Raw genomic sequence first — 27,636 nt, forward strand, 5'->3', positions numbered from 1 at the left:
ATCTGCTTGTGTAACTTTTCATTTTTTAAATAAAAGGTTACCGCTTTTTTCCTGTGGAAAAAAAAAAGTCTAAACTTAGAAAAATTAAAATATTAATGGGTATTAATATAAAACTGGGTGAGAATGTTCTAAATGGCATGGATCAAGCCAAACCTAATCTTAGCCATTGATTAGAGACTTAATCTCGGTCGTTGAAGATTCAATAGGAAAAGTATAAGAGGAGGCTTGAGGGTCAGTTGGAGGGACACCAAGATTGATCAGTCAGTTTGATTTTCTGGAGCAGGGTTTGCTGAGAAAATTCGAACAAGTGATCTGTTGCAGTGAGGGGCAATAATTACATAGCAGAGAGGTAGAGATAGCACCTAAGGGTCAGCGTAGTGACTGAAGAGGCTGACGCAGAGGCATCTAGAGACTGCACAAAGGCTGAGGGGCCTGCGTGGGTGACACAGGAGGCCAAAGAGTTGATGTAGAGAGGCAGAAGGCTGACACAAAGGGTTCAGGAGATACGCTGAGGCTAGCAGGGCTGACGTAGAGCCTAGGAGAAGCGCCGGAAGGATTTTTGTGGGGGAGACTAGTTGAATATATGTCTCCGAGAAGAGGTATTACTGCTGTGTAACAATCTCTGTTAGGTGAGTCAGTTCGGCACCCTAGTTGTACTCAAGAAATATGCATAATAATAAAACCCTTAGAATTGTTGCACCAGTTTTTCTACATTGGGTTTTTCCGAGGACGATTGTCCAAAAATAACGATGTCCCTTGTGTGTTTGTCTAGTATTTTAGTTGTTGATCTGTATATGAGTTAAGACTGCATTTGTGTTTATTTTCAGTATTTATATGTATAAATAACTTGTTAATGGAATAAACAAGTAGGTGAAATAAACTAGATAATGCAGTAGGGATTTCTAACGTGTCAGACTTAGAAATTTCAACATGGTATGAGAGCATTGCAGATCAAAGGAGGACTGAAGGCACCAATATATATTGGAAATTTGCAGCAGTAGCAGCTGCCCCAAGAGAAAGAGCTGCTCCTAATCAGAAGGCAGCAGAGAAGGAGTGATGCAGAGAGCCTATGTCATCATTTCGAGCCAGAGAGAGGGCCAACGCAGAGGCAGAGAGAGGCAAAAGAGGATCACAAAGAGCCACGTCATCCTACTCAGCCAGGTAGGCTTGATGTAGTTGGCCAGAGGAGCGATCCAGCCTTTGCCGGGACTGCGCAGAGTTGGAAGGCTTAGTTTCTTCAGTTGCCGGGGCATAGAGAGTTGTGGGCAGATTGTGGTTGGGACGCTGGTGGGGTGTTGTTTCTGTTGGAGCAGAGCAGTACCTAACGAGACAAAACCAAGGTAGAGGGAGTCGTTGCCTTGATGGATTTCTAGCTAAGAAATCTAGATCTGGGTTGCAGTTGCAAAAAGGATTGGAAAGGAGCAGTTCGACTTTTGGTGGGAAGATTTCCAGCAGGGAAATCAGGACTTAGAGGGAGATTTCTAGGAGGAAAGTCGAAACTCAGAGGGAGTCCAGAGGAGGAGCGGATATGACAATGAATGGACTGAGGGATCAGGACAGGTTGGACGGGGCTTCTAACTTTATCATTTGGAAGGCCAGGATCCTGTCAGTCCTGGATAGACATTGCATCAAGGGCTTCGCCTTGAGAACCATGGTTTTCCCAGTCGACCCAGTTGATAATGAGAAGTAAGAGGATGCAATGGCGAGGGCAAAGTGCATAATCGTTGATGGGTTCAAGGATCATGTCATACCACATATTGCCGAAAAGAACACGACAAGGGAGATGTGGGATACTTTGACGACATTGTATCAGGGAACTTCCGTGCAGCGGAAGATGCTATTAGAGAATCAACTGCGTTTGTATCAGATGCAGAAGGGGGAGCAGATAGATCTATACCTCCTCAGATTGCAGGAGATTCGGGACCAACTTACTTCCATAGGGGCCACGCCAGATCAAGAGTTCATGGTGAAGACCACCCTAAATGCAGTCTCCGAGGAGTGGGAGACATTTGTCCAAGGAATTTTGGGCAGAGCTACTCTTCTAGGATGGGAATGGGAAGAGATGTGGGCAAATCTTCGCCAAGAAGAGATTACACTGTTGACCAAGGCGGGGAGTAGCAGCAAAGGAGGTCGAATCAAGAAAGAGGAGGAGGAGGATGTGGCGCTGGCATCTGTGGGACAACAAGGGAAGAGGAAGAAGAAGGATATCTCCAAGGTGAAGTGCTTCTATTGTTGGGAGCTGGGTCATTATGCATCCCAGTGTCCCAGGAAGAAGAACAAGAGAGAGGCTTCTGACTCCAAGGTAGCTTCGGCTAAGGCGAAGAAAGAAGTCGAGACGGATGACGACTTTGCCATGAGTGCTCATGCACCTCTAGAGAAGAGGTGGGGAGACATCGAGCTATAATCAGGAGGACTACAGAAGATGAGGGGTAGGATCCTTGAGGTGCCCAAACTCTTGGATCATATCTAGCTACAGGAGCCCTGAATGATAGTTGCAGGATGACGGATGTCGGTAGAAGCAAGATGCAATGGAGTGACAAGGCAGTGATAGAGTGCAGAGGTATGTAGCAGCGCCGTGGGGGTTGCAACAATGTGAGAGACACATAGGTGTTTGTAGCAGTGCGAGAGACACATAGGAGGTTACAGTAGTGCGAGAGGCATAAAGGTGTTTGCAGCAGCGCAGAGGCAACAAAGGGAGCACAGGATAGCAATAGAGGTAGCTGCAGCATCAGGAGGCTTCCGGACTGACAAGGATGTTAGAATTAAGCAGATCAGTTACTTGCATCTTGGTAACTGAGTTGCAGTGCAACAGTGAGCAATGGCAATGCTATGGGCAGCATGATGCAGCATGTTGAGAGGGAGCTGCAGTACAGATGTAGCAGTGGTAGTTGCAGAGCCATGGGCAGCAGTACAGGAAGCAACAGTGCAGTGGATGTTGGGCAACAAGCCAAGCATCAACACAAGTACCGGTGCGGAGGATCAGTGTGATGTTTCAGTGATGGAGCATTACTAGAGCACATTCCTCGCTAAGAGGGAGTGTTGATTTGTCGTAGCATCGGATGTGCTCTAGCCATGAAAATTGGTGGAGAGGCTAAAGCACATGAGATCTCCAAGACCCAAAAATAGTTTGGGGAAATTCTACTCAATTAGAGAGATATTAAAATAATTAATATTTTTAATGGTCTTCCTAAGTCTAAACTTAGAAAAATTAAAATATTAATGGGTATTAATATAAAACTGGGTGAGAATGTTCTAAATGACATGGATCAAGCCAAAGCTAATCTTAGCGGTTGATTAGAGACTTAATCTCAACCGTTGAAGACTCAATAGGAAAAGTATAAGAGGAGGCTTGAGGGGCAGTTGGAGAGACACCAAGATTGATCAGTCAGTGCGATTTTCTGGAGCGGGGTTTGCTGAGAAAATTTGAACAAGTGATCTGTTGCAGTGAGGGGCAGTGAGTACATAGTAGAGAGGCAGAGATAGTGCCTGAGGATTAGTGTAGTGACTGAAGAGGCTGACGCAGAGGCAATGAGAGATACGCAGAGGCAACAAGAGCCACGTAAAGGCTAAGGGGCCTGCGTGGGTGACACAAAAGGCCAGAGAGTTGACGCAGAGAGGCAGAAGGCTGACGTAGAGGGTTCAAGAGCTACGCTAAGGCTAGCAGGGCTGACGCAGAGCCTAGGAGAAGCGCTGGAAGGATTTTCGTGGGGTAGACTAGCTAAATATCTGTCTCCAAGAAGAGTTATTACTGCCGTGTAACAATCTCTGTTGGGTGAGCCAGTTCGGCACCCTAGTTGTACTCAAGAAATTTGCATAATAATAAAACCCTTAGAACTATTGCACCGGTTTTCCCGCATTGGGTTTTTTTGTGGACGATTGTCCAAAAATAACGGTGTCCCTTGTGTGTTTGTCTAGTACTTCAGTTGCTGATCTGTATATGAGTTAATGTTGCATTTCTGTTTATTTTCAGTATTTTTATGTATAAATAACTTGTTAATGGAATAAACAAGTAGGTGAAATAAACCAGATAATGCAGTAGGGATTTCTAACATGTCACACTTAGAAATTTCAACAAGTCCAAGACTATTAAAGGAGATGAGAGCTCACTCCTTACGCATGCATGTAGATTATTGTTTTGTTGTTATTGAGTTGAGCTCTTGGAGCTTGTTTGGGTGAGAGCCCATATTATGTAGAGGGTTAGTTTCAGTGGTAAGTGATCCACCCTAGCTTATCCAATTAGGAGGGGTTTCAGTATTGAGATCATATAGCTTATCCACTCAAAGAGGAGGGATCAAATCAGATTCCTCATTGGCGCTTAGCAAGATCGATATTTTGGAACACTGGTTGGAAGGCTGAAGCAGCACACAATTGTAGATCAGGGAATCCAGCCATAGAAGATTTCTCCAACTTATCTATTTGTCATGTTCCAATGAATTTTGATGTAATTTCCCTCTTAATAATAAAAAAATAAATAGCTGAGGTTTTACAATGGAATTTGTCTGCAAACTTTGTAATTATTGATTTTAAATCGGTCAAATTCTTGGCAAGAATTATTATGTGCTTTTCTTGATAAATTCCATAGCATAATTTCTTGGAAATTAATAAATTTAAAAAGGAATATTATATTGATCCCCTAAACTTATTCTCTGTTCTTTATTATAATTAATTAAATTTAAAATCAACGGGAGTAGCGGCCACAAAGGATGTTTGTGTATTGCTCCTATGAAATAGGGCTCTAAGGGGACCTCCCTCACCTCTACTCCTGTCTAGGGTTGAGTGCTTAGCTAATCGTTCCTTCTAAAAAATTTGCTGTTTAGTTGTTGACATGTTTGGTTGAATTTTGATTTCTATTTTGACAATCAAGTTGTCTATCTGATCTATCATATAACTTATATTCTGTTTCAGGAACTCTCTTTGGAAGTGGTAGCAATTGATGAGAATATTAGATCCATATTGAAGGTTAGTGATTATTTGGCTTATATCTATAAATTGGGTTTGAAGTTATTGTGGAGGTCAGTTCTACAGCTTGATGTGATTTTTATGCACGATAATTTTGTTGTCACTTGCAGACAAAGGATGAGAGTTTGATAGAATTGCAAGTGGCATATGCTTGTATGCAAGTATGTAGTCAGAACACATGTTCATTTTTTAAATCTAGTTAATTCATACCACACTTACATCATAAATATTGAAGTATTCAATCAAATGGGAGTGCGAATTTAGTTTATTGCTTATTTTGTCTGCACGTTATACAGAAATGCAAATTTTGGTTCTTGAATCCAAAATGATATTTTGGTTTTTGGTTTGTGGGGCAAGGGTACAAAAAGTGATAAATAACTTCTGTGAGAAGTGAGAATGACTAAGAAAATATTTGTTTCCCTGTACTTTACGAATATTAGTTTGAGTCATGTTGGAGACTTGGAGTCCATGTTTTAATTCTGGCACTTTAGAGAGCTCAACACAGTCCATATTTTTTCCATGGATGCAAAGATTTGTTTGGGATTGACCTCCTGGAATATAGCAATATGAATAAATACCCATATTGCCTGCACTTGATGACAGCTAGCTCGATATGAAGGGAGGTTTTGATGTTCCAAGGGATACCTCCTTGTTCATTATGATACACTTTATGTATTGCCATCTTCCTATCCTTTTTGGTTGAAGACCACCAACAGATTCAACAAATGCAAGCACTTAGAACAAGATTTATAGGATCTAATTTATTAATCTAGATTATTTCAAACGAGTTAAACCATTCATCTAGACTAGTGAACCTGTTTGAATGCTTTACATTATAGCTCTAGAAATTTGATGCACATAGAATGAACTGTTCCTTCAACATAGTTTTATTTTTATACTCCAATAGACGCTACCCCACACCACTTAATGGTTCACTGTCCTCTTTTTCTTTTGATGAGAACTCTATTATATATATATATATATATATATATATATATATATATATATACAGAGAGAGAGAGAGAGAGAGAGATTAATGCATAAATTTAGCTATATAACTATCTTTCTTTCAGTTGCAACATGCCAATATCTCACTCTTTACTTGATGATGGGTGAAGGTGTCAACTGAAATGCTGGAACAGTAAAAATTGGATGTGGTTTGTTCCCAAAACCATATGAAGATCTCTAATGTATTTCTTATGACTATAAATCCAGAGGCTTCGTTCAAGTTCCAGATTCCAATAGAGGCTCCTGTAAGTTGAACCAGCTTTCCAATTTAGACAAAACAGAGGATGAAACAGCATTATTCATTTCAGATAGTTATAAAATATAACCACATTGAACCCCTTTTGTATTAGAATCAAATGCACCACACAAAATATCAACCAATTGCAAATGTTTCCTATTACCGCAAAATCTAGTAGGCCTAGTGCAAAGTGTCACTAAGCAACCTAGGTTTTATGGCAACAAGAGATCAGCCATCACTATCACCTCAGTGGTTTCTTTCAAGCTGTTTAGTGGTGGATGTTATCCCCACAAGGGAGGCTTCCCTACAAAACATCACTAGCAAGTTATTCAACTAAGGAGGGCTCAATGGTGATGTAAGGTCTAATAATTGAAGGAAAAGGTGCTGGCAAAGCCTTGAAAGACTGAGATAAGAGGTTCCTAGAGTTCAAGTACACTTTTCTAATGTTTATTTCTGGTAGAATTGGATGTGCTCTAAGTCTCAAAATTTCCAGGGAGGGTTGGACACATGCATTCCAAAATACCCAGAAATCGTTTTGGGAAATTCCACCCGGAGACAGTTGTTAAAATAATTAATTATTTTAATGGGTCCTTAAGTCTAAACTTAAGAAATTAAAATAACTAAAGGGTATTAATCTAACTGTGGGTGAAACTTCTAGAAGAAGACGAAGATCGAGTCCAAATGATCCGAGCCATTGATTAGAATCTAATCTGGGCCGTTGGTTCTCAACTAGAGGATTATAAGAAGGACTTCGATGGGCATTTTGAAAAAACACCAGGTAGATACTCAGATACACAAGTAAGATCAATTTTCTCACTGGTTGAAGTTCGGCAAGAGAAAATCGATTTAAAGGAAGAGTTGCAGGTGAGGAGGAGAGACAGGGTAACAACATCAGTTAGGAGTGCAGGAGCAGAAGACGCAGAACAGAGAAGGGACAATGTAGAAACTGTGACGTAGAGGGACACCGCAGATGCTGACGTCGGGACTGTGCAGTCCACCGCAGACGCTGACGCAGTGAGACGCAGAGGGGGCAACATGTTCTCTTCTAGATTAGAATCTCGCCGAGAAGTGTGAGAGAGTTGTCAGTAGAATTCTCATAGAGATTTCTCTTCTATTTCGCTGGTTGTATCTTGTACATGAGATTTTTGCTGAAGATTAATAAAGAAACCCTCATCTGCAGCACCGGTTTTCCCGTATTGGGTTTTTCCGGGGACAATTGTCGAAAAATAACTATCAATGTGATTATACTTGTGCTAGTATTTTTCCTCGCATTTACTTTCGGCAGTATTTTAATTGTGAAGGCTGCAATATAATTTATTTTGATATTTGCCGCAGGAACACTGTGAATAACTTATTTATGAATTAATAAGTAGAAAAAATAATATCAATCACTACAGTTGGATTTCCATTTAGAAATTTTGACATGGTATCAGAGTTGAGTTAAGAAAGAGAGCAGAGCCAGAAGAGTCAAACGTTGAAGAGAAGAAAGGGTTGAAGTGTTGCGTAGGCAGCGAATTGAATCCCGAGAGGAATTACGCAGTCCAGGCTAGGAGGGCAAGATTTTCATGGAAAATCTCTCTCTAAGTGAGTCGAAAGAGAGGTAGGATTTCCAGATCGAAATTTGTCAGCGGCAGAGGGAGCAGTGTAGTAGTAGATTTAGTGCAAAGCAGGCTTCAGGTGGGATGCAGTTTTCTGCAGTAGTTGCTGGGGCAGAAAAGCGTCAAAGAAGGATGGAAAATCAAGATGTCTCTGGATTATCTTCTAGATTAGAAGAAGAATTTGCATGTTTGTCAAGTTTAGCATTAGCAGATGTTTGGTACATTGAAAGCAGGGCTTCAACCCATATGACTGGGGTATGAGAATATTTCTCGAGCTATCAAGAAGAGCAAATGGACTTCTAGATTACTATGGGAAATAGAACGAAGTGTACTCCAGTAGGGAGAGGCACCGTAGCATTTCAGACGGAAGCAGTTTGAAAATTCCTACACTGGAATCCGTATTACAGCAAACTGATGTTAATTCTCCTACTTGATTAAATCATATAACTTATTTACTGTCTTCTACGGTAAATTTCGAAGTAAATAAATCTGCAGCCTTCAGTTAGTTAATATATTCGTGGAAACAAAATATTGAGCAATGCAACACATAGGACACAGTTATTTTTGGACAAATAGTCCTTAGAAAAACCCAATGCGGGAAAACGGGTGCAACAACTCTGAGGGTTTATTATTATGCAGGAGAAAATTCTCAGTACAAGTCTAGGATGCTCAACTAGCAATCCTTTACAGAGAAAATACTAGACAAAAGACTAGTGAAATGATCTCACCCTATCACTGGAGAATCAATGACTAATCCTTCAGCTCTAGAGGCTCCGTGTCACCCTCTGCGTGGCTTTTGCGCAGAACTGTGTCACCCTGGGAAGCTTCTGCATCACCCCTCTTGGGTATTACGCTGCCTCTCTGCTCTGGATCCTCTGCTCGTTGAGAAATCGACTTTTCTGCCTCCCAGACTCACACCCTGGCTTCCGGAAACTGAAATTTGAATTCCCTCAGCAGAAACTCAACTTCCCCTCATCGAATGCGCTACCTCTGCATCAGCACTGTGTAGGCAAGTGTCAACCTTCCTTTGGACGTCTTTCTGTCCTCTCGCTGCCTTGTACTCTTCGGAAATTCCTTTTCCTAGATTCTCACTGCCCCTCTACTGCAAGATCTCCTCAATCGATTTTCCTCCTGAGAACTTCTCACCTCAGAAAATCGATTTTCTCAATCTCTCTATGTGTTTTCCAAATGACCCTCAAGTCCCTTCTTATATCTTCTTGTTGGGCAACCAACGACTTAGATTAAAACATAATCAAAGGCTCAGATCGTTTTGACTTGATCCATGGATTTTTTCTAGAAGTTTCACCCCTGATTAGATTAATACCCATTAATATTTTAATTTTCCTAAGTTTAGACTTAGGAACCCCATTAAAAATATTAATTATTTTAATAAAATCACTTCTGGGTGGAATTTTCCAAAACGCTTTCTGGGTTCTTTGGAATACCTGTGCCCAAGCTTCCCTGCAAAATTTGAGGCTTATAGCACATTCAATGCTACCCCAAATCAACACTCCCTCTTAGCGAGGCTTGTGCTCTAGCAATACACTGCCTCTTTGCATACTGTTTTGACTTTGAAGCATCGTCTCTGCACTGTTGATGTCTGACATACTGCCCATCAACCACTGCATTGTTGTTGCCACTGTACTGCTGCCTTTGACACTGCCACTGCCAATGCTACATCTGTATTGTAGCTCCCTCTCAAACGCTGCTAGCACTGCCACTGCTAGCATTGCATCCATGCTGCAACTCAGTGGCTGAGAGAAGCAACTGAAAACACCCAAAACTGGACAAGTATCCAGTGGACACACCCCGGTGTTGAAATCTTCACTGTTGCTAGTCCCACGCAATGTTATCAGAACTGAACCAGTGATCGAACCGAAAAACCTTGTGGACCGAGAACCGGTCGCAACCGGTAAAAAACCGAGAAAAAACCCGGTTTACCAAAAACACATAAAATATTCATATTTTAAAGAAAAACATATATATTCATGTGCATCCATATGAATCCAAACCATTTATATACAAATATGAAAAAGTTTTCATTTACATAGCATGTAAGGGTGCATATAACCAAAATAGCATAGAGTCCAATCCATCTCTGAACCAAAAATACATCAAAAAATAGGCTCTAGATGGCCTCTAGCATCCAAAAAACTTGTGCTACAATAGATGCCTACATATCATCAAAATCATTGCCTATATTGGGGTCTTCACCATCAATATAATCGTTTAGGCATTAAAATAAGATAGAAAAAATGTAGCATGTCATGTCAAGGTTTTTTTGAGTGATGGGTACATTTTTAGTAGAGTCATGGTAGAGGAGTTTGATAACGAATGCCACTATCATAAGAGTACATAGAGGGCTTGGTGTTCTTTATTAAATACTAGCTCCATATCCTCGTACATGACAAAATCCAATGGAAACATTGCAATCCCCCCAATCCTAAAATCTTGAAAAACTATTAAGTCTGTTGGATTTTGAGTGAAATCTAAAATTCTACTTTCTCCATATGAAATCCAATGAGGTTGGAACCACTCTCAAACATCCTGAGTCATTTCATGGTAATGTTAAAAATTTAAGTAAAAGGATGAAAATGAAAATTTAAGGAAAATGTCACTTTTACTTTAAGAATTTAACATTACCATGAATTGCATAGCAATACTAGGGCCATAGGCTTGATTATTAGGTTGAGGGCCATAGGCTTGAATATTAGGCTAGCCTAGGGGAGAGTAAGAAGTGTGCCAACTAACTAAAAAATAAAAAATAAAAATAAAAAGGCAAAGGTTTTTTTGCACAAAATCAGTCTTGAATCGGCCGGTTCGGTATCGAACCAGTCATTTCCGGTTCGGAGGGCTGGTTCAGACTAGTTTTGCCTCCAAACCGGTCGGACCGACTTATTTTGCTGAAACCAGTTCGGTTCCAATAACATTGGTCCCACGCTGCCTCTAAAACCACTACGCTGTTGAAGCTCTACACTGTGCCTCCTCACATTGCCGCCTCACTGCTCAGTCTCTGGCTCTCATAGCCACTGCATTTGTCGAATCAACACTCCATGGTACCAACTGAAACTCCACCATCCCACTACTCCTGATCATGGGCTCCCGTAGCAAGGTGATGATCCAAGAGGTGGGTTCCTCAAGGATCCTACCCATTTGCAGTCCTGCTGACTACAACTCTATATCAGTCCACCTCCTTCCTAGAGGTATCTCGACTGTCATGGTGAACTCCTCCTCGTCAATCTTTGCGGCTGCAACCTTCGGATCATGCTTCTCATCCTTATCCTTCTTCTTCAAAGGACACTGGGATGCATAGTGGCCCATCTCGCCACATCTGAAGCACTTCACCTTGGATACGTCCTTCTTACGTCTCTGTTGCCCCGATTGTCCCTTCGATGCAAGGGTTGCGTTATCCTCTTCCTCCACTTTGGGCGTCGACCCACTGCTACTGCTGCTCCCGTCAACTTTCACCTTGAGCAGGTCTCTCTTCATCTCTTCTTATTTTAGAGTTGCCCGCATCTCGTCCCAATTTGGCAATGCTGCCCTACCCAGGATACTCTGGACAAAGATCTGCCAATCATCTAAGACGGAGTTTAGAGCCAATCTCGCTAACTCTGAGTCTTGAGGAGTATGTCTCGCAACTGACAGCTCATCACGGGTCTCCTTCAACTTCGTAAGGAACAGATCCACTCGCTCCTTTTGCATCTGAGCAGATCTCAGCTTCTGCTCTAAGTAAATCTTCCGCTGCTCGGAAGTTCCTTGATATAATGTGGCCAAGGCATCCCACATCTCCTTATCAGTTCCTTTGCTAGCAACGTGACATACCACATGATCCTTGACTCCATCCAGGATCATCCTCTTTGCCTTAGCCATCTCAGTGTTTTAGTTTTTCAGTGGATCTGCATCCGCAGGTTCAGCCACCACATTGTCAATGTACATCTTGAGGGCATGCTCATTAAGCAGGAAGGTCATCCTAGCCTTCCAAATGGCATAGTTGGAAGCCCTATCCAACCTGTCCCGATCCCTCAAGCCACTGGTTGCTATATCCTCCAAAAACTGTCGAACAACTCCCTCTTTCTCCCTATTGCGTAGCTCCTGGGTTGACTTATGCACTCCCTAATGGAGTTGGTAAGCTTTGACTCCTCTGCTACTCAGCAATCGAGAAATGTTGATTTCCTCGGCAAGAAATCACTAAGGAAGTTTTCCCTCACTAAGCTCCGCTACTTCTTTTTTTTGACGTTTTTTCAGCCTGTCTAAGCTGCCTACTGAAAATCCTGCATCCACCAGCTGCTCCTCATGCTGAGGCTCAACGTTGTTTCCTATGCCACTGCAAAATTCGAAAGGGGAGCTCTTTCTCTTCGTCAACTCACTCGAAGAGAGACTCCCTTGGATTTTCGACCCTCTAGCAGGAACTGCGCAAACCCTTTGGGGTTTCGACTTGCTCCCTTCTGCAACTTTTCGATTTCTCATTCTGCTCAGTGCTGGGATTTTTAGTTCTGCTCCTCTTGCTTCTCCTGCACTAGCTCTGATACCATGTGAAAATTCCTACATTGGAATCCCTACTGCAGCAAACTGATGTTACTTCTCCTACTTGATTAAATCATACAAGTTATTTACTATCTTCTATGGTAAATTTCGAAGTAAATACATCTGTAGCCTTCACTTAATTAATATACTTGCGGAAACAAAATACTGAGCAAGAAAGAACAATGCAACACATAGGACACAATTATTTTTGGACAAATAGTCCTTGCAAAAACCCAATGCAGGAAAACCGACGCAGCAACTCTGAGGGTTTATTATTATGCAGGAGAAAATTCTTTGTACAAATCTAGGATGCTCAACTAGCAATCCTTTACAGAGAAAATACTGGACAAAAGACTGATGAAATGATCTCACCCTATCACTGGAGAATAGTGACTGATCCTTCAGCTCTAGAGGCTCTGCGTCACCCTCTGTGTGGCTTCTGTGCAGAACTGCATCACCCTGGGCAGCTTCTGCGTCACCCCTCCTGGGTATTATGCTGCCTCTCTGCTCTGGATCCTCTGTTGGCTGAGAAATCGACTTTCTTGCCTCCCAGACTCACACCCTGGCTTCCGGCAACTGAACTTCGAATTCCCTCAGTAGAAACTCGACTTCCCCTCATTGACTGCGCTGCCTCTGCATCAGCACTGCGTAGGCCATCGTCAGCCTTCCTATGGACGTCTTTCTATTCTCTCTTTGCTTTGTACTCTCTGGAAATTCCTTCTCCCGGCTTCTCACTGCCCCTCTGCTGCAAGATCTCCTTAATCGATTTTCCTCCTCAAAACTTCTCACCTTAGAAAATCGATTCTCTCAATCTCTCTGTGTGTTTTCCAAATGACCCTCAAGTCCCTTCTTATATCTTCTTGTTGGGAAACCAACGGCCTAGATTAAAACATAATCAAAGGCTCAGATCTGTTTGACTTGATCCATGGCTTCTTCTAGAAGTTTCACTCCTGATTAGATTAATACCCTTTAATATTTTAATTTTCCTAAGTTTAAACTTATGAACCCCATTAAAAATATTAATTATTTTAATAAAATCACTTCTGGGTGGAATTTCCCAAAATGCTTTCTGAGTTCTTTGGAATACCTGTGCCCAAGCCTCACTACAAAATTTGAGGCTTAGAGCACATCCGTTGCTACCCCAAATCAACAAGCAGGAACCAACATCCAAGCCACTAATGTTCTGCATGTGCTCGAGTTAGGAATGAACTTGATTTCAGTGTCCCAGTTACAGGATAAGGGATACAGTGTATACTTCATTGGAAAGAAAGTATATGTCAAACATCCAAGTTGGAAGAAGAAGAGACAAATTGGAGCTCAAAGCAACAGACTGTATAGGTTGCAGCTCGAGTCTCCAATGGCACTAATAGGCAACAATATTAATGGTGAAAAGGAATTGAATGAACTATGGCACAGGCGAATGGGACACTTACACCATGGAGCACTGATGATGCTCAAAGAGACTTCTTACAGGAGTTCCAGTCCTTAGTGCTGAGCATGATGATATATGCAGAGGATCCGTACTAGGGAAATTCGCTAAAGCAACTTTTTCCAGGAGTAAAACAGAGTGGAGGGTGTATTGGGATTGATACACTCAAATATTCATGGTCCAATGTCCACAAGAGCTCTTAGTGGTGGCGAATACTTCGTCACCTTTATTGATAATCACTCTAGAAAAACCTGAATCTATTTCTTAAAGACCAAGGATGAGGTCTTTGATCGGTTTAGAGAGTTTAAGGCTCTCATTGAGAACATGGCAGGGAAAAAGATAAAGGTATTGCGTTCAGATAATGGTGGAGAATATACAGACAAAGACTTCACAGATTTCTATGCAAAGGAGGGCATCAAAAGAGAATGGACAACTCCATATAATCTGGAGCAGAATGGAGTAGCAAAGCGTAAGAATAGAACTATTGTTGGGGTGGCAAAGGCTATGTTGTATGATCAGGATTTTCCTAGATTGTTATGGGAAGAAGCTTGCAACACAGCGGTGTATATCCAGAATAGAACTCCTCACAGAGCTTTGGGGAAGAAAATGCCCAAAGGTGTCTTCACAGGGAAGAAGTTGGAAGTCATTCATCTCAGAATATTCGAAAGTGTGGCATATTGTCACATTCCAAACGAGAAGCGTAGTAAACTAGATCAGACTGCAGAAAATGGGTATCTCGTAGGATATATCGAGACCTTGAAGGCATACATAATCTACATTGATAGCAGCAGGAAGATTGTAGTAAGACTAGATGCGGAGTTCATGGAGGATAGAGCTCTCAAAAAATCCCGAGAGATCCCAGCAGAAGACCAACCAGTAGATGTCCCTCTAGTCTAGCAGCAGCAGGGGCAGCAAGGATGATGAGGAGGAGGACAAACACCTGGAACGAGCACAGTGACTAGCATCGGTATTTCCTCAGAAGAAGGAAATCCAAGTAGTTCTCAGCAAGTGGAACAACAGGAATAGGAGGAGGATTTGATGGAGCCTCCCACCACCAGTGGCAAAACCAGTAGAGAAGCACGACAGATGTTGAGGGACGCAGAGGAGTTTGTCGGAGCTCTTAGAATCGAGAAAAGGCAGCGTAGACAACCTGACAGGTAGCAAGCCTTGGTAGCACAGGTTGAAGAACCCTCTAGCTTTCAAGAAGCTGTACAACACCAAGTATGGGTCGATGCCATGGTAGAAGAGTATAGTTCTATCATGAAAAATGATGTCTGGGAAGTGGTACCTAGGCCAGAGGATAGATCAGTTGTAGGATCAAGATGGATCTACAAGATCAAGTATGTTACAAATGGCAGTATAAAGAAGTACAAGGTGTTTATTTGGGGTAGAATCAGATGTGCTCTAGGCCTCAAAATTTGCAGGGAGGCTTAGACACATGCATTCTCCAATACCCAGAAATCATTTTGGGAAATTCCACTCGGAGACAGTTTTATTAAAATAATTAATTATTTTTAATGGTACTCTATGTCTAAACTTAGGAAATTAAAATAATTAAAGGGTATTAATATAAACTGTGGGTGAAACTTCTAGAAGAAGGCGGAGATCAAGTCAATATGATCCTAGCCATTGATTAGAAACTAATCTGGGCCGTTGATTGGTCAACGAGAGGACTATAAGAGGAAGTTTGATGGGCACTTGGAGAACACATCGAGAGATCAAGAGATCATATTTCTGAAGTGAGAAGTTCTCACGACGAAATTTTGATCAAGTAGATTTCTTGCAGTTGAGGGGCAGGGATAACATCCACAGAGAGAGAGAGATTTTCTTAGCCAGAGAATCATCACTAGAGAGAGGTAGAGAGTGATCTAGCAGCGCTCAAGAAGAGGCTGACATAGGGCCACGCAGAGGTAGTGCAGAGGGAGCGCAGAGGGTGAGACAGTCTGAAATATTGCAGTAGAGATAGTTTCAGAAGCCAAGAGCCGGGGTGTGAGACTAGGAGGCTAAGAACAGTGACTCCGGGCAGCAGATCGATCAAATAGTTGGGTGACACGGTGCCTAGAGGGATTGCGTGAGGACTGTGCAGAGGCAGTGCAGGGCTTGCCAAGAGGCACCTCATCCAGTGATTGGATCAGCCGAGATTTTTCTCAGTGATTATGTGAGGTAATCTCATAAATCTTTCTGCTAGCATTTCTCTTTGTAACTGAATAACCCTTGGGGTATTCAAAGATGCATTTAGAATTTGCTACTGCTTAATAATTATAAACCCTCAGATTTGTTGCACCGGTTTTCCCACATTGGGTTTTTCCGGGGACATTTGTCCAAAAATAACGGTGTTATTGTGTTGTATTTTCTTTCTTGCTCAGTCCCTTGTTTCCGAATATAATTTAATTAAGTAAAGGATGCAGTAGTATTTACTTTGAGATTTATAGTAGCACACAGTAAATGACTTGTATGGATTAACAAGTAGGAGAAGTAACATCAGTGTACTGCAGTAGGAATTTCGGTTTGGGAATTTTCACACAAGGCTAGGTTCGTAGCAATGGGGTATGCACAAAAAGAAGGAATAAAATATGAGAAGACCTTCGCCCCAGTAGCCAGATATACCTCTATCAAATCTGTTATATCCCTAGCAGCTCAAATGGGATGGGAGATTCACTAGATGGATCTCAAGATAACATTCTTAAACGGGGTAATAGAATAAGAGGTGTATATAGAACAACCCGAAGGCTTCGAAACTCATGAAAAGAGAACTCATGTATGCAGGTTAAAGAAAGACATGTATGGGCTCAAGTAGGCACCCAGAGCATGGTATGGTTGGATTGACTCCTCAAGAGTGATGTTGATCCAAATCTCTACTATCTAATGGTGGAGAATGAACCACTTATTCTGGTATTATATGTGGATGACTTGTTTCTAATGAGGTCATTTAGGCTCATAAAGGACTACAAGAAGAATCTTGAAGCATAATTTGACATGAAGGATATGGGGTTAATGCATTATTTTCTAGGGTTGGAAGTTTGGCAGAAGAATGGGGAGATCTTCCTTGGGAAATGATGATATGCTACAGAGATTCTAAAGAGATTCAGAATGCAGGATTGTCGGCCCATGGCTACGCCCATGATCACCGATTGGAAGAAAATAGATGCATCAGGAGACAAGGAGGTGGACCCCACCTTGTACAGACAACTCATTGGGTCGATCATGTATCTAGTCAACACTAGGCCAAACATTTGCTTTGCTGTCAACACCCTTAGTCAGTTCATTGTGGAACCGAAAAGGTTGCAATGGGCAGCAACAAGGCACATTCTTAGATATGTGCGTGGAACAGTCGTATATGGGTTGAAATACACTCTAGAAGATGACATCAGATTGAATGGATTCATAGATGCAGATTGGGCAGGTAGTTCAGTAGACCGGAAAAGTACCTACGGGTATTGCTTCATTGTTGGATCAGGAATGATCTCTTGGTGCAACAGGAAGTAGAAGTCGATAGTTCTAAGCTTAGCAGAAGTAGAATATATGGCAATCAACATAGCTACATGCGAAGCTATATGGATTAGAAAGCTAGTTGTGAGTTTGTTTAGGAAAAAGTTGGAGGAGGCCAATATTTTCTGCAATAATAAAAGTTGTATTAAACTCTCTGAGAATCCAATATTTCATGATCGGTCGAAACACATTGATATTTATGTCACTTTATCAGACACTGTTCAACGTGGGGCAGTACAGTTGCAGTATGTCTCCACAGGAAATCAGGTAGCAGACGTAACTCACAAAAGCTCTAGGAAGAGCTAAGTTCATCCAATTTAGGGAGTAGATGGGTATGGTAGAGAATCTATTTCAGTAGCAGAAACAGGTGGTTTCTCTGTTGCAGTGGCAGGAAGTTGCAGTTTAGATGCAGTGTTGGTAGTCGCAAGGTCAGTAGCAGTACAAATGCAACATTTGCGTAGTAGTTGGTGGGCAGTGATGTCAGACATCAACAACGCAGAGGGAGATGTTACAGAACAGGGTGATGCTTTAGCAGGGTGCATTATGAGAGCACATTCCTTGCTAAGAGTGAGTGTTGATTTCTGGTAGCATCGAATGTGCTCTAAGTCTCAAAATTTGCAGGAAGGCTTGGACACATGCATTCCACAATACCCAGAAATTGTTTTTGAAAATTCCACCCAGAGATAGTTTTATTAAAATAATTAATTATTTTAATGGGTCCCTAAGTCTAAACTTAAAATAATTAATTATTTTAATGGGTCCCTAAGTCTAAACTTAGGAAATTAAAATAATTAAAGGGTATTATTCTAACTGTGGGTGAAACTTCTAGAAGAAGACGAAGATCAAGTCCAAATGATCTGAGCCATTGATTAGAATCTAATCTGGCCTGTTGGTTCTCAATTGCAAGATTATAAGGACTTCGATGGGCATTTGGAAAAAACACTAGGTAGATACTCAGTTACCCAAGTAAGATCGATTTTCTCACTGGTCGAAGTTCGACAAGAGGAAATCGATTCAGAGGGGGAGTTGCAGGTGAGGAGGAAAGAGAGGGTAACAACATCAGTCAGGAGTGCAGGAGCAGAAGACACAAAGTAGAGAAGGGACAACGCAAAATTTGTGACACAAAGGGACAGCGCAAATGCTGACACTGTGACTACGCAGTCCCCACGCAGAAGCTGACATAGTGAGACGCAGAGGGGGCAATAGGTCCTCTCCTGGATCAGAATCTCGCTGAGAAGTGTGAGAGAGTTGTCAGTAAAATTCTCACAGAGATTTCTCTTCTATTATGTTGGTTGTATCTTGTACATGAGATTTTCGCTAAGGATTAATAAAGAACCCTCATCTGTTGCAACGATTTTCCCGCATTGGGTTTTTCTGGGGACAATTTGTTCAAAAATAACTGTCATTGTAATTATACTTGTGCCAGTTTTTTAATTGTGAAGGCTGCAGTAGAATTTATTTCGATATTTGTTGTAGGAACACTGTGAATAACTTATTTCTAAATTAATAAGTAGAAGAAATAATGTCAGTCACTGTAGTTGGATTTCTATTTAGAAATTTTCACATCTAATACCTTAATAATTTAGAAGAAAGATGTTGTAAGTTACGGTTTGTACGATGTGCAGATTTAGGCCATACAATGACATATAACAGATTGCGAAAATAGCCCACGAGTGATAGAATCAACAATGGAGCAAAGGCTATGAAGAAGGCAAACTAGGGTTAAGTAAAAATGGTTTTTAATGCCCAAAAATGCATATGACATCAATGAAAATCAATATGTCGGCCCTAATTTTAGGGTGAAAACATGCAACGAATGTTATATTTTTTCTTTTTATATATTTTTTAATTGCAACTCTTTGAGTAGGGCAATAACAAATGGACAATATTTTTTTATAAAATGCAAATTTAAGCTAACCATAACCCTAGTTACTATAAATTGAAGAGAAAAATAAGAAACTAAAATGACCACCACAAACTAGTTGTGAAATTTCTAGCTACCTGGAAGGTGCTATTAACCTAGTTAATTATTTCTTGCTACTTATTCATAGCAAATTAATTCTTCCACGAGAAGCAATGAATAATAACATAAACAACACCAATCACAAAAGTAAAATTACAGGAAATATATACAAGTCGAATCGATCCATTATGAAATTTTCGTGATTGCAATAAGTGGAATTTAATCTTCTTTCTACTAGAGATTATTTGTCTACAAAATTTTTAATTCGACAAATAACAATTAAATCACTATTGCAATCTTCACAAATAAAAATGTTGCGGAATAAAATACTGGAACTGAGAAATATGCACACATAATAATTTTGACACCGTTATTTTTGGACAAATGTCCCTAGAAAAACCCAGAAGAGAAAACCAATACCGTGGATGAGGGTTTTATTATTGTTCAACAATTTGAGAAATTACAACTGGTTGCTTTTCATTGGCAAACCTCCAGCAAATAATAATCTTCACTGGCAAAATACACTGGAGACTAAATGTCTCCCTCTGCCACTGGATCTAGCCTCTCTTAGCAAACTCACACTCCCTAGCTCGTTGGAACTAGTATGAGGAGATCTACAAGATGGGATGGTGAAAAGTGACCTTCGGTGGCCAGAGAAATCATGAAGGAAAATTTACCATTTTCTTGGATTAAAAGTGACTTTAATTAGTCACTTAATTAAATAAAAAGGGGTAATGCTTAATTGAAGAAAAGGCCAAAAGGGGAAAAGTGACTTAGATAAAATAAAATAAAAGTCACTTAAAATAAAGTAAAAGGGAGAGGCTTCTAGAGAAAGGAATAAAATAATAAAATAAAATGCTTCTAGAAGGCCGGAGAGAGTTCCATCCAATCTTTAAAAGGAGGGAGAGCTAATCATTTGGGACATCTTGGATTTGTGTATTTGTCTTTGGTGAGGTTTGGAGAACCTAGTTCTCAGCTTCAGTAGCCCCAAGATGGAAACCCTTGGGTGATTTGGTGAGAGTGGATGAAAACCCATCTCATCCCTTGGTGAATTCATCTAGAATTCACAGGAGCGCTTATTGGTTGCAGTACAATTTTGGGAGGCCAGATCTAGTGTTGCAACCAGTGTTTTTAAAACCGGAACCGGTGACCGGACCGGTCCACCTAATGAACCGGTTTACCGACCGGAACCGGTCTAACCGGGACTGGTTTGGTCTAAACGAACCGGTTTTAGAAAAATACATTAAATAATTATTTTTTAATGAAAAAAACTATTTTTAAGATTTAAAACCATGATTCCAAGCCAATAGAGACAAAATATGCAAAGATTGCTCATTGATATACCATGTAAAGCCTTAAAGGTGAATATATCAAAATGGCATCGAGACTGTGCAATACATATCATCGACAAAATACATAAGCAATGAGGCTCTAAATGGCCACTAGAGTGCAAAAATAAAGCCTACAAACTATGGGGCCAGTGGCCTACTACAAGACTTCAGTCTAGACTCTACATATATGATAATAGTAATTACTAATACTATAATAGTGATCAACATTATCACTTGAAGTTGAAACTTCTCATGAGTCTCAGTCATCATGATCAAACTCAGTTGGTTGAGTCTCGACTCCCAAACTGTGTAGCCACAAACTTCTCTATTGGTTCAGTGACTTGAGTCTCAAACTTCTGAAGGTATTCTGCCCTAATATGCCCTATTATTTCATTTGGTGCTCCACATGGCTTTACATGGCCTCCTATCCCAGCCAAGTGTTGCTTGAACCTGTTAATACCCCCTCCTTGAATGGATTTTTGGCAATATTTGCAGATCATTTTGCCATCAATCATATCACAATGAGCCCATGCAGTATCTTCGGCTTTTGGAGGCATGATGACTCCCTGGATGGTAGATCATAGAAGTGAGAAGTTTATAACACAAAAAAAAAATTCATGGACAGCAGACTCAAATGAGGAATTATCAAGTGCAAATCCTTACCTGGAAATGCAAACTAGCTCCCTTAGTCTCCTCTTGAAGATGGCAACTCCACTGACAGCTACACACTTTCTCCAAAATAGCTCCAACTCCAACTCCAAGATGACTACTTCAGCATAAACTCCACACTCTCCAAGCTCACAAACAAACTCACAAACACTCACAAACACTCCAAATCAGTTGTGTGAGACAAATGAGAGTGAGAGGGGTCTCTTATAGCTTGGAGAGGGCCTTTTTGGAGGGAAAATGCCTTTCCCTCCCCCCCAAAACCCCTAAACCACAAACTGCCTGCGCTTTTTCATAAGTTACGGTGGGCTTGCCATAAACCGGCCGGTTTAGGACGGAACCGGCCGGTTTATGGCCGGTTAGGGCTAAATTTCGGTCACAAGGCGGGGTTAACCGGGTTTTTAGGCCGTTTCCGACCGGCAGGCCAGCTAACCGGCCGGTTGGACCGGTAACCGGTTTTTGTGAGCGGTTTTAAAAACTATGGTTGCAACAGATATATCCTGAGGCTAGATTCAATTTGGAGGATCCCATCTCAGCTATCCTCCAGTTATTTGTAAAATCAGTTTTTATTAATATAAATAACGTTGAGATTTCTTGCATGTGTTTCTTGTCTGTTTTGAGTTGTAGTGTTTTCTGGGTTTATTATGTCGTAAAATTTATTTAATTTTGTGCTATACATTTTGCAAATTGAACGGTTTCCAATTGAGGAAATTTACGGCATAATTTTTGATGAGATTTTCCTGAAATTTAAGTCAAAATTATTTTTGGGATATTACAATGAAGTTTCTAAGATAATTTATGAGATTTGGCAAGTCAATATAGGTCAAAGAGGGTGCTCCAATGAATACAAAAGAAGAAAAAGATATGGCTGTTGTAAACATTTTATGAAATATTGTAAATAGTGAAAGTCCATAAAGAGTAGGGGGTTTTGGCTCTGTGGTGACAATGGGTCATTACCCCATTGTTGTCACTTACTCTAGTAATATCCTTGTAGGGCACCCTTCTCCAAGGCCTACTAGATTCTATGACAACAGACCTCTAAGGGCAAAGTTTGTGGGTCCCTACTCAATGATGAGGGAAAAAGAAAACCAATACTAGTGACAGAAAGCAATCAACCCAAAGATGGGATGTGGATACACAGGAAAGATGGAAAGTGTTAAGTATGGATTACCATGGACATGCAACATCAATCAGAGCCTCCTATTTGTGGCACTTCTAAATATTGAAACAAAGGCCTCAAGGAAGGTCACTCTTGACTAAGGGCAAGTGATAACCACCAAAGTGAAGCATGGGACAAAGGTACAACCAAAACTGTCAATCATCCAATTCAACCTGTGATTCATACTAGAATGCCCTTAAACATTAAATGAAAGCACTTGAATACGTTAATGGTAAATGTACCTCATACTTGATGGCACACCTTCATCAGATGAGCAGGCTAGCTATAAGAAAGCATTGGCTGGAGTATGGATGAGAGGCATCTGAGATAGCTATCTGTAGATCATAATAGGGCTGCTGGCTAGCAAGCTGAAACAATAGGAGAATTTTTTTCTCATAGGGGTTCAGCCATATGGGGGGGTAACATGGACCACTGTCTATGATTTGGATCATTGAAGAAAAGTTTCCTCTAGTTCCCCTAGAAGTGAGGGGGTAACAGTTCTTATATGGATCATTCATTTTAAGAATGATAATTTACTTGTGATTTTCATCATACATTTCAATGCTTTACAATATGTTTTGGTTGAGTGTCTTGGATGATATTATGGATCCTTGTCATATTTTCATGAATAATTATTAGAGCATTCTTGACATACACATTTATCTTGGTTGATATAGCACTCTCAATGACTGTATGTGGATAGTAATGTCATGATTTGAGTCTAGTTTTGATGGAGTGTGTTACCTCCCAAGTTCTCACTTAGTGCAAAAGTCCCCTAAGCACAAGTATGAGACCCGGAGGGAAACTTGGGCAAGCCACCATTGCTACCTCAGTGGCTTTGGCTTTCTCACTTTAGACTATGGATAGGCTAGTCAAGTGGGGCTTCCCTATGGTTAACTAAGTTCAATTTGTTGTAGTATGAAGTGGAAGGAAGAGAGACCTTAGTGTTATTATCAGATTTAATATATATGATTAATGTTTTTAGATTCAAGATTTAAATCAGAATTAAATTAGTCTTTGAAGTATACTGATCAACACAATGCAACGCTAGGATGATGCAAGTTGATTTAGATTTGTGCAATAAGATAAGATAAGATAATTTTATTAATGGCCAACTAGTGACCACAAAAGTAGGTCAAATAGACTGCTGAGTGTGATGATGTTGAACAAGTTTGCCTCTATAAAGCAATGAATCAATTCCAGATCTGTTTGAGAGATTTTGAATGCAGAAATTTCAGCATTGAATTATATCTACCAACAGACCTCTTTAAGAAAAGTAAAGAATAATAAATTTAGGTCTTCAACTAGCAAATCAATTTAGATTTCAACCAAGAAAGAGAATGAATTTTCTTCTAAAGTATGCAAACTGATCTATCCATATGTTTAATGTATCTCCTCAAGACAATTTCCAGATTGAGATAAATTTTATCAAATGCATTTTCATAAGAAATGAAATGACAAACTAGGACAGAGTAAGCAAATCGGCTAGTGTTTGACACTAGAGATTAAAGATTTTCTTCTAGAAACCATAAACCAAATTCTAAATCTCTCTATAAGATTCATCTCTTGCTATAAACTTCAAATTTAGAACCGAAATTAAATGCCTATTTTAAGGTACACAAATCAGCAATGATAGAGGTATAAGAGGAGCGAGCTGACTAGATATTTTAAGCTAGAAAAGTCAACGATTTGCTTCCTGTTGTCGCACAGATTGTCACGACAACGTCCAGACCAGGGGTTGTCACCTTGATCCCCGATATCTCCGTTTAAGCCGTCTCCCACGGCTAAGAGGGGTAGACCCTATGGGACAATGGATGACTAACTGTGGACCAGTTGGGTTGGGAGACACAACAAGGGGAAACAAACACTTGATTGATTTTATAAGTTAATGTGCCAGTGCCTTATGGAGTCAATGACTAAATGATTATTTATTAGACGCTGCAGAAGATATGAACTTTGTAAAACAATCATTTATCATCAAACCCAAGCAATGCAAGATATCCAGTAAATTCACAATTGCTTTAACGATGATCCAACAATTAAACTTCAAGAAAAATTAAATGCTTTAAATGATCATAAAATTTAAATGTTGACCAATTACCACTTTCACATAGCTAACTTTAAATAAACATTTAAGTGCATTTAGCTATAGAGAAATGGAACATAAATACCACGAGAGACTCCAAAAAATGAATTTTCAATTTTTTAGTTAAGCTTTTCAAAAATTTTTGATTTTTTAATTTTTTTAAATATTTTAATTTTTATATATATATTTTATATATTATTTTTTAAAATCAAAAAATGAAACAAAGCTAAACTATAACATATCTGAAGACTATAAGTTAAATCAAATCTAAACTAAAAGAAATTTTTCCTTTATGATTTTTCTTTTTTTAATTTTTATGATTTTTTAAATTTTTAATTAAAAATGGAACAAAACTTACAATCTAAATAAAATCCAATTTAAGACCAAAAATCAATTTTCATATTTTTTTAAAATTTTATAATAAAAATAAAACTAAAATCTAGAACTAACAATTTAATTCTAAAATCTAAAATTAAACTATACAAAAAGATGCAATACCCTAAGATTGGCCTTTTTTGGATTTTTATAAATTTTATTTATTTATTTATGATTTTTTAAAGCTTAACTAAAATCTAAATAGAATCTAATTTAAAACTAACCTAACACATAACTTAAAAAAAAATAAAAAATAAAAAATCAAAGTAATCTAACTCAAAAAAAAATAAAAAATTTTATCCCTTTTTTATTTTTTAACTTTTTATGACTTTTTGATATTGTTTTTGTTTTTTTTTAAATCAAACTTAAAAAAAAAATAAAACTAAATAACCTAAACATAAGCTAACGTATATGAAACAAAATAAAACTAAACTTTAATCTAAAATCTAAACCTAACTTAAAAAAAAAGAGCTCATATCTGAATTTAAATTAAACAAACTTATCATAAAACTAGCAAACGCATATGAGAAAACCCGAATCTTACTCACATTGTATACGTTTCAGTGTCTTCTGTGTTGTACATGGGTGTGTGCAGGTCTGTGAAGGTTTGATGGGAAATGAAGGACGGAAAAGGAACGTATTGCAGGTGAGGAGCAACGCGTAGGTGGCCAAGCAGCGTGAAGAGGAACGTGATAGGTATGGGCTACAGAAGAGCTGAATGTGAGAGAAAAATGCATGGGAAAAACAAGACGCTGGCAGAGGAGGATCGAGCTATAGATTTGAATGCAGTGGGCACGTTTTTTTGCAGGTGATGGCACGCAGGGAATGGAGGACATAATGGGGCACGATGGCAGGGGAAACGGATTGGTTTTGGCAGGTGGAGGAGCTAAAGTATGGACGCGCGCAAAGAAGGCTGACTTGGGATGCCAGAGGAAGAAAGGAACTGCGTGGGTGATTTTTTCTTGTTTTGCAGGTCGCTGGAAATGGAACGGAGCACGGAAGGGCCGCGTTGAGAAGAGGTACTGTGTATTGGCAGCGAAAGAAAAAAAATCACGCAAGGCACAGGTTTGCTGGACGGAGGTGCAGTTAGGAAGCGTGAAGATGGATGAGGCTGCGGGATGAGGAGCCACTTGGAGATGAATGAATTGACTAAGGAGAGGGTTTGGCAGAGAAAAATCCGATGAACCAGCGTGAAGGGTTTCTTTGCCAGCGTGAAGGGTTTCTTTGCCAGCGCAATGGAGTTGCAGTTCTGGAATAGAAACCTGCGTGGGGACAGAAAGGAGATGGCTGTGGAGAGCTGCATAGGAATATTTGTGGGCAGCATTTGGAAAATAGCCCAGAAATTTTCCAGATCTTGTGAAAAATTTCAAAGTCCACACCCAGACCTTAAAAATTCCGAAAGCTTTTGAGAAAAACAACAGTGAACACAAAATCAAAATTTTCCTGCAACGAAAATAAAACCCCAAGCAACAGCTGAAACTGAAACTGGCGGCCCAAAAACCCAGGGATGCCATAGCTTAAAAAAATTTCGAAAATTTCTATCAAAATGAAATCCCAGGCAGCAAACAGATAGCCTGGAAAAACCCTCGAATTTCTTTAGAAAAGACCTGCAAATTTTCCAGTAAATTTTAAATTGCCCTGCATTCAGATTTTGTCTAATGAAAACCTCGAAATTTTTTTAAGATCTGTACCTGCAACCTGCAATGGCAAAAACAGAACACCAAGAAGTAGAATGTGCCAGAAACAAAACTAAAAACCCTAAAACCAGCTAAAAATTTACAGTTTTTACAGATTTTCGACTCTTTAAGCAGCCAGATTTGTCAATAATCCACAGTGATATTTTCAGAATTTTAAACTTAATGTGAGATACTTTAGAAAACCCTTCATGCATTCATAAAAAATTTCAAATGATAAGCCCGGGATTAAAACTGGCTGGGTGCTTTCAAAAAACGCAATCCGGGAGTTGGTTGGTTCAGTCGAGAACTTCCCCTAACGCCCGGTAAACTCAAAACTAAGATTTCCTGCACAGCTTAAAATCAACCATTAACATAGAGGGAGAAAACAATAGTGAAATCAAGATCAAATGGAGATACCTGCCATTATATTTCAGAATCTAAACTATCATTCAAACCCCAGAGATTAGACAAGATACCTGTGCCTAAATCAATCTTCATCAAGCTATTATCAATGGCTGAAAATAAAATTATGCAGAAAAATAAAACATCTTACAGCATTTCCAGAAGAGTAACACAAGCAAGATTTTTAACCCCAAAGTCTTTCTTTATAGCACAAAAAGTGACTACAAGAGAGCTTTCTTTAACACCAGTCTCTAAGATCTAATCTGATCTCAAGTGACCCTTAACACCCTATTTAAAGGAAAAATTCCCAACGGCTAGTTCAAGTGATCCATGTCAAACTAATCTCGACCGTCGATGAGGATCAAGATTTCTTTTAATCTCATCCGTCAAATTTTTAAATGCATTTTAATATATTAAACAATTAAAATTCTGCATTTATTTACTCAAAAATTTGACTTATTATTATTTTATTATTTTATTTTATTTTTCAAATTTTTATTTATTTTTTAATTTATTTTTAAAATTTTATTTTATTTTATTTATTATTTTTTTAAATTTTATTTTTTTATTTTTTAGTTATTTTTAGTTATTTCTAATTTTAATTTTTTATTATTTATATCTTTTATTTTTTATTGTTTTTTTATTTTTTATTTTTGGATCCTCGAACTTAGCCTTTGGAAAAATCACCTAGGACCTAGGACTTAGAACTTATGAGGAGATTAAAACATTTTCT

General features: G+C 39.5%; 1 protein-coding gene across 1 annotated transcript in view; it reads left to right on the forward strand.

Moving 5' to 3' along the window:
• Positions 1-27,636, forward strand: part of LOC149258807 (uncharacterized) — a 408,511-nt gene that overhangs the window by 192,226 nt on the left and 188,649 nt on the right. The window contains exons 7-8 of the mRNA XM_089416332.1: positions 4,906-4,959; positions 5,070-5,120. Of these exons, the coding sequence (XP_089272458.1) occupies positions 4,906-4,959; positions 5,070-5,120 (105 nt within the window). The remainder of the gene's footprint in view (positions 1-4,905; positions 4,960-5,069; positions 5,121-27,636) is intronic.

Source organism: Pinus tabuliformis, chromosome 6 (genome assembly GCF_031772625.1).
Source record: "Pinus tabuliformis cultivar Carrire ecotype Pingquan chromosome 6, CPIR1, whole genome shotgun sequence".
In the NCBI taxonomy this organism is placed as follows: domain Eukaryota; kingdom Viridiplantae; phylum Streptophyta; class Pinopsida; order Pinales; family Pinaceae; genus Pinus; species Pinus tabuliformis.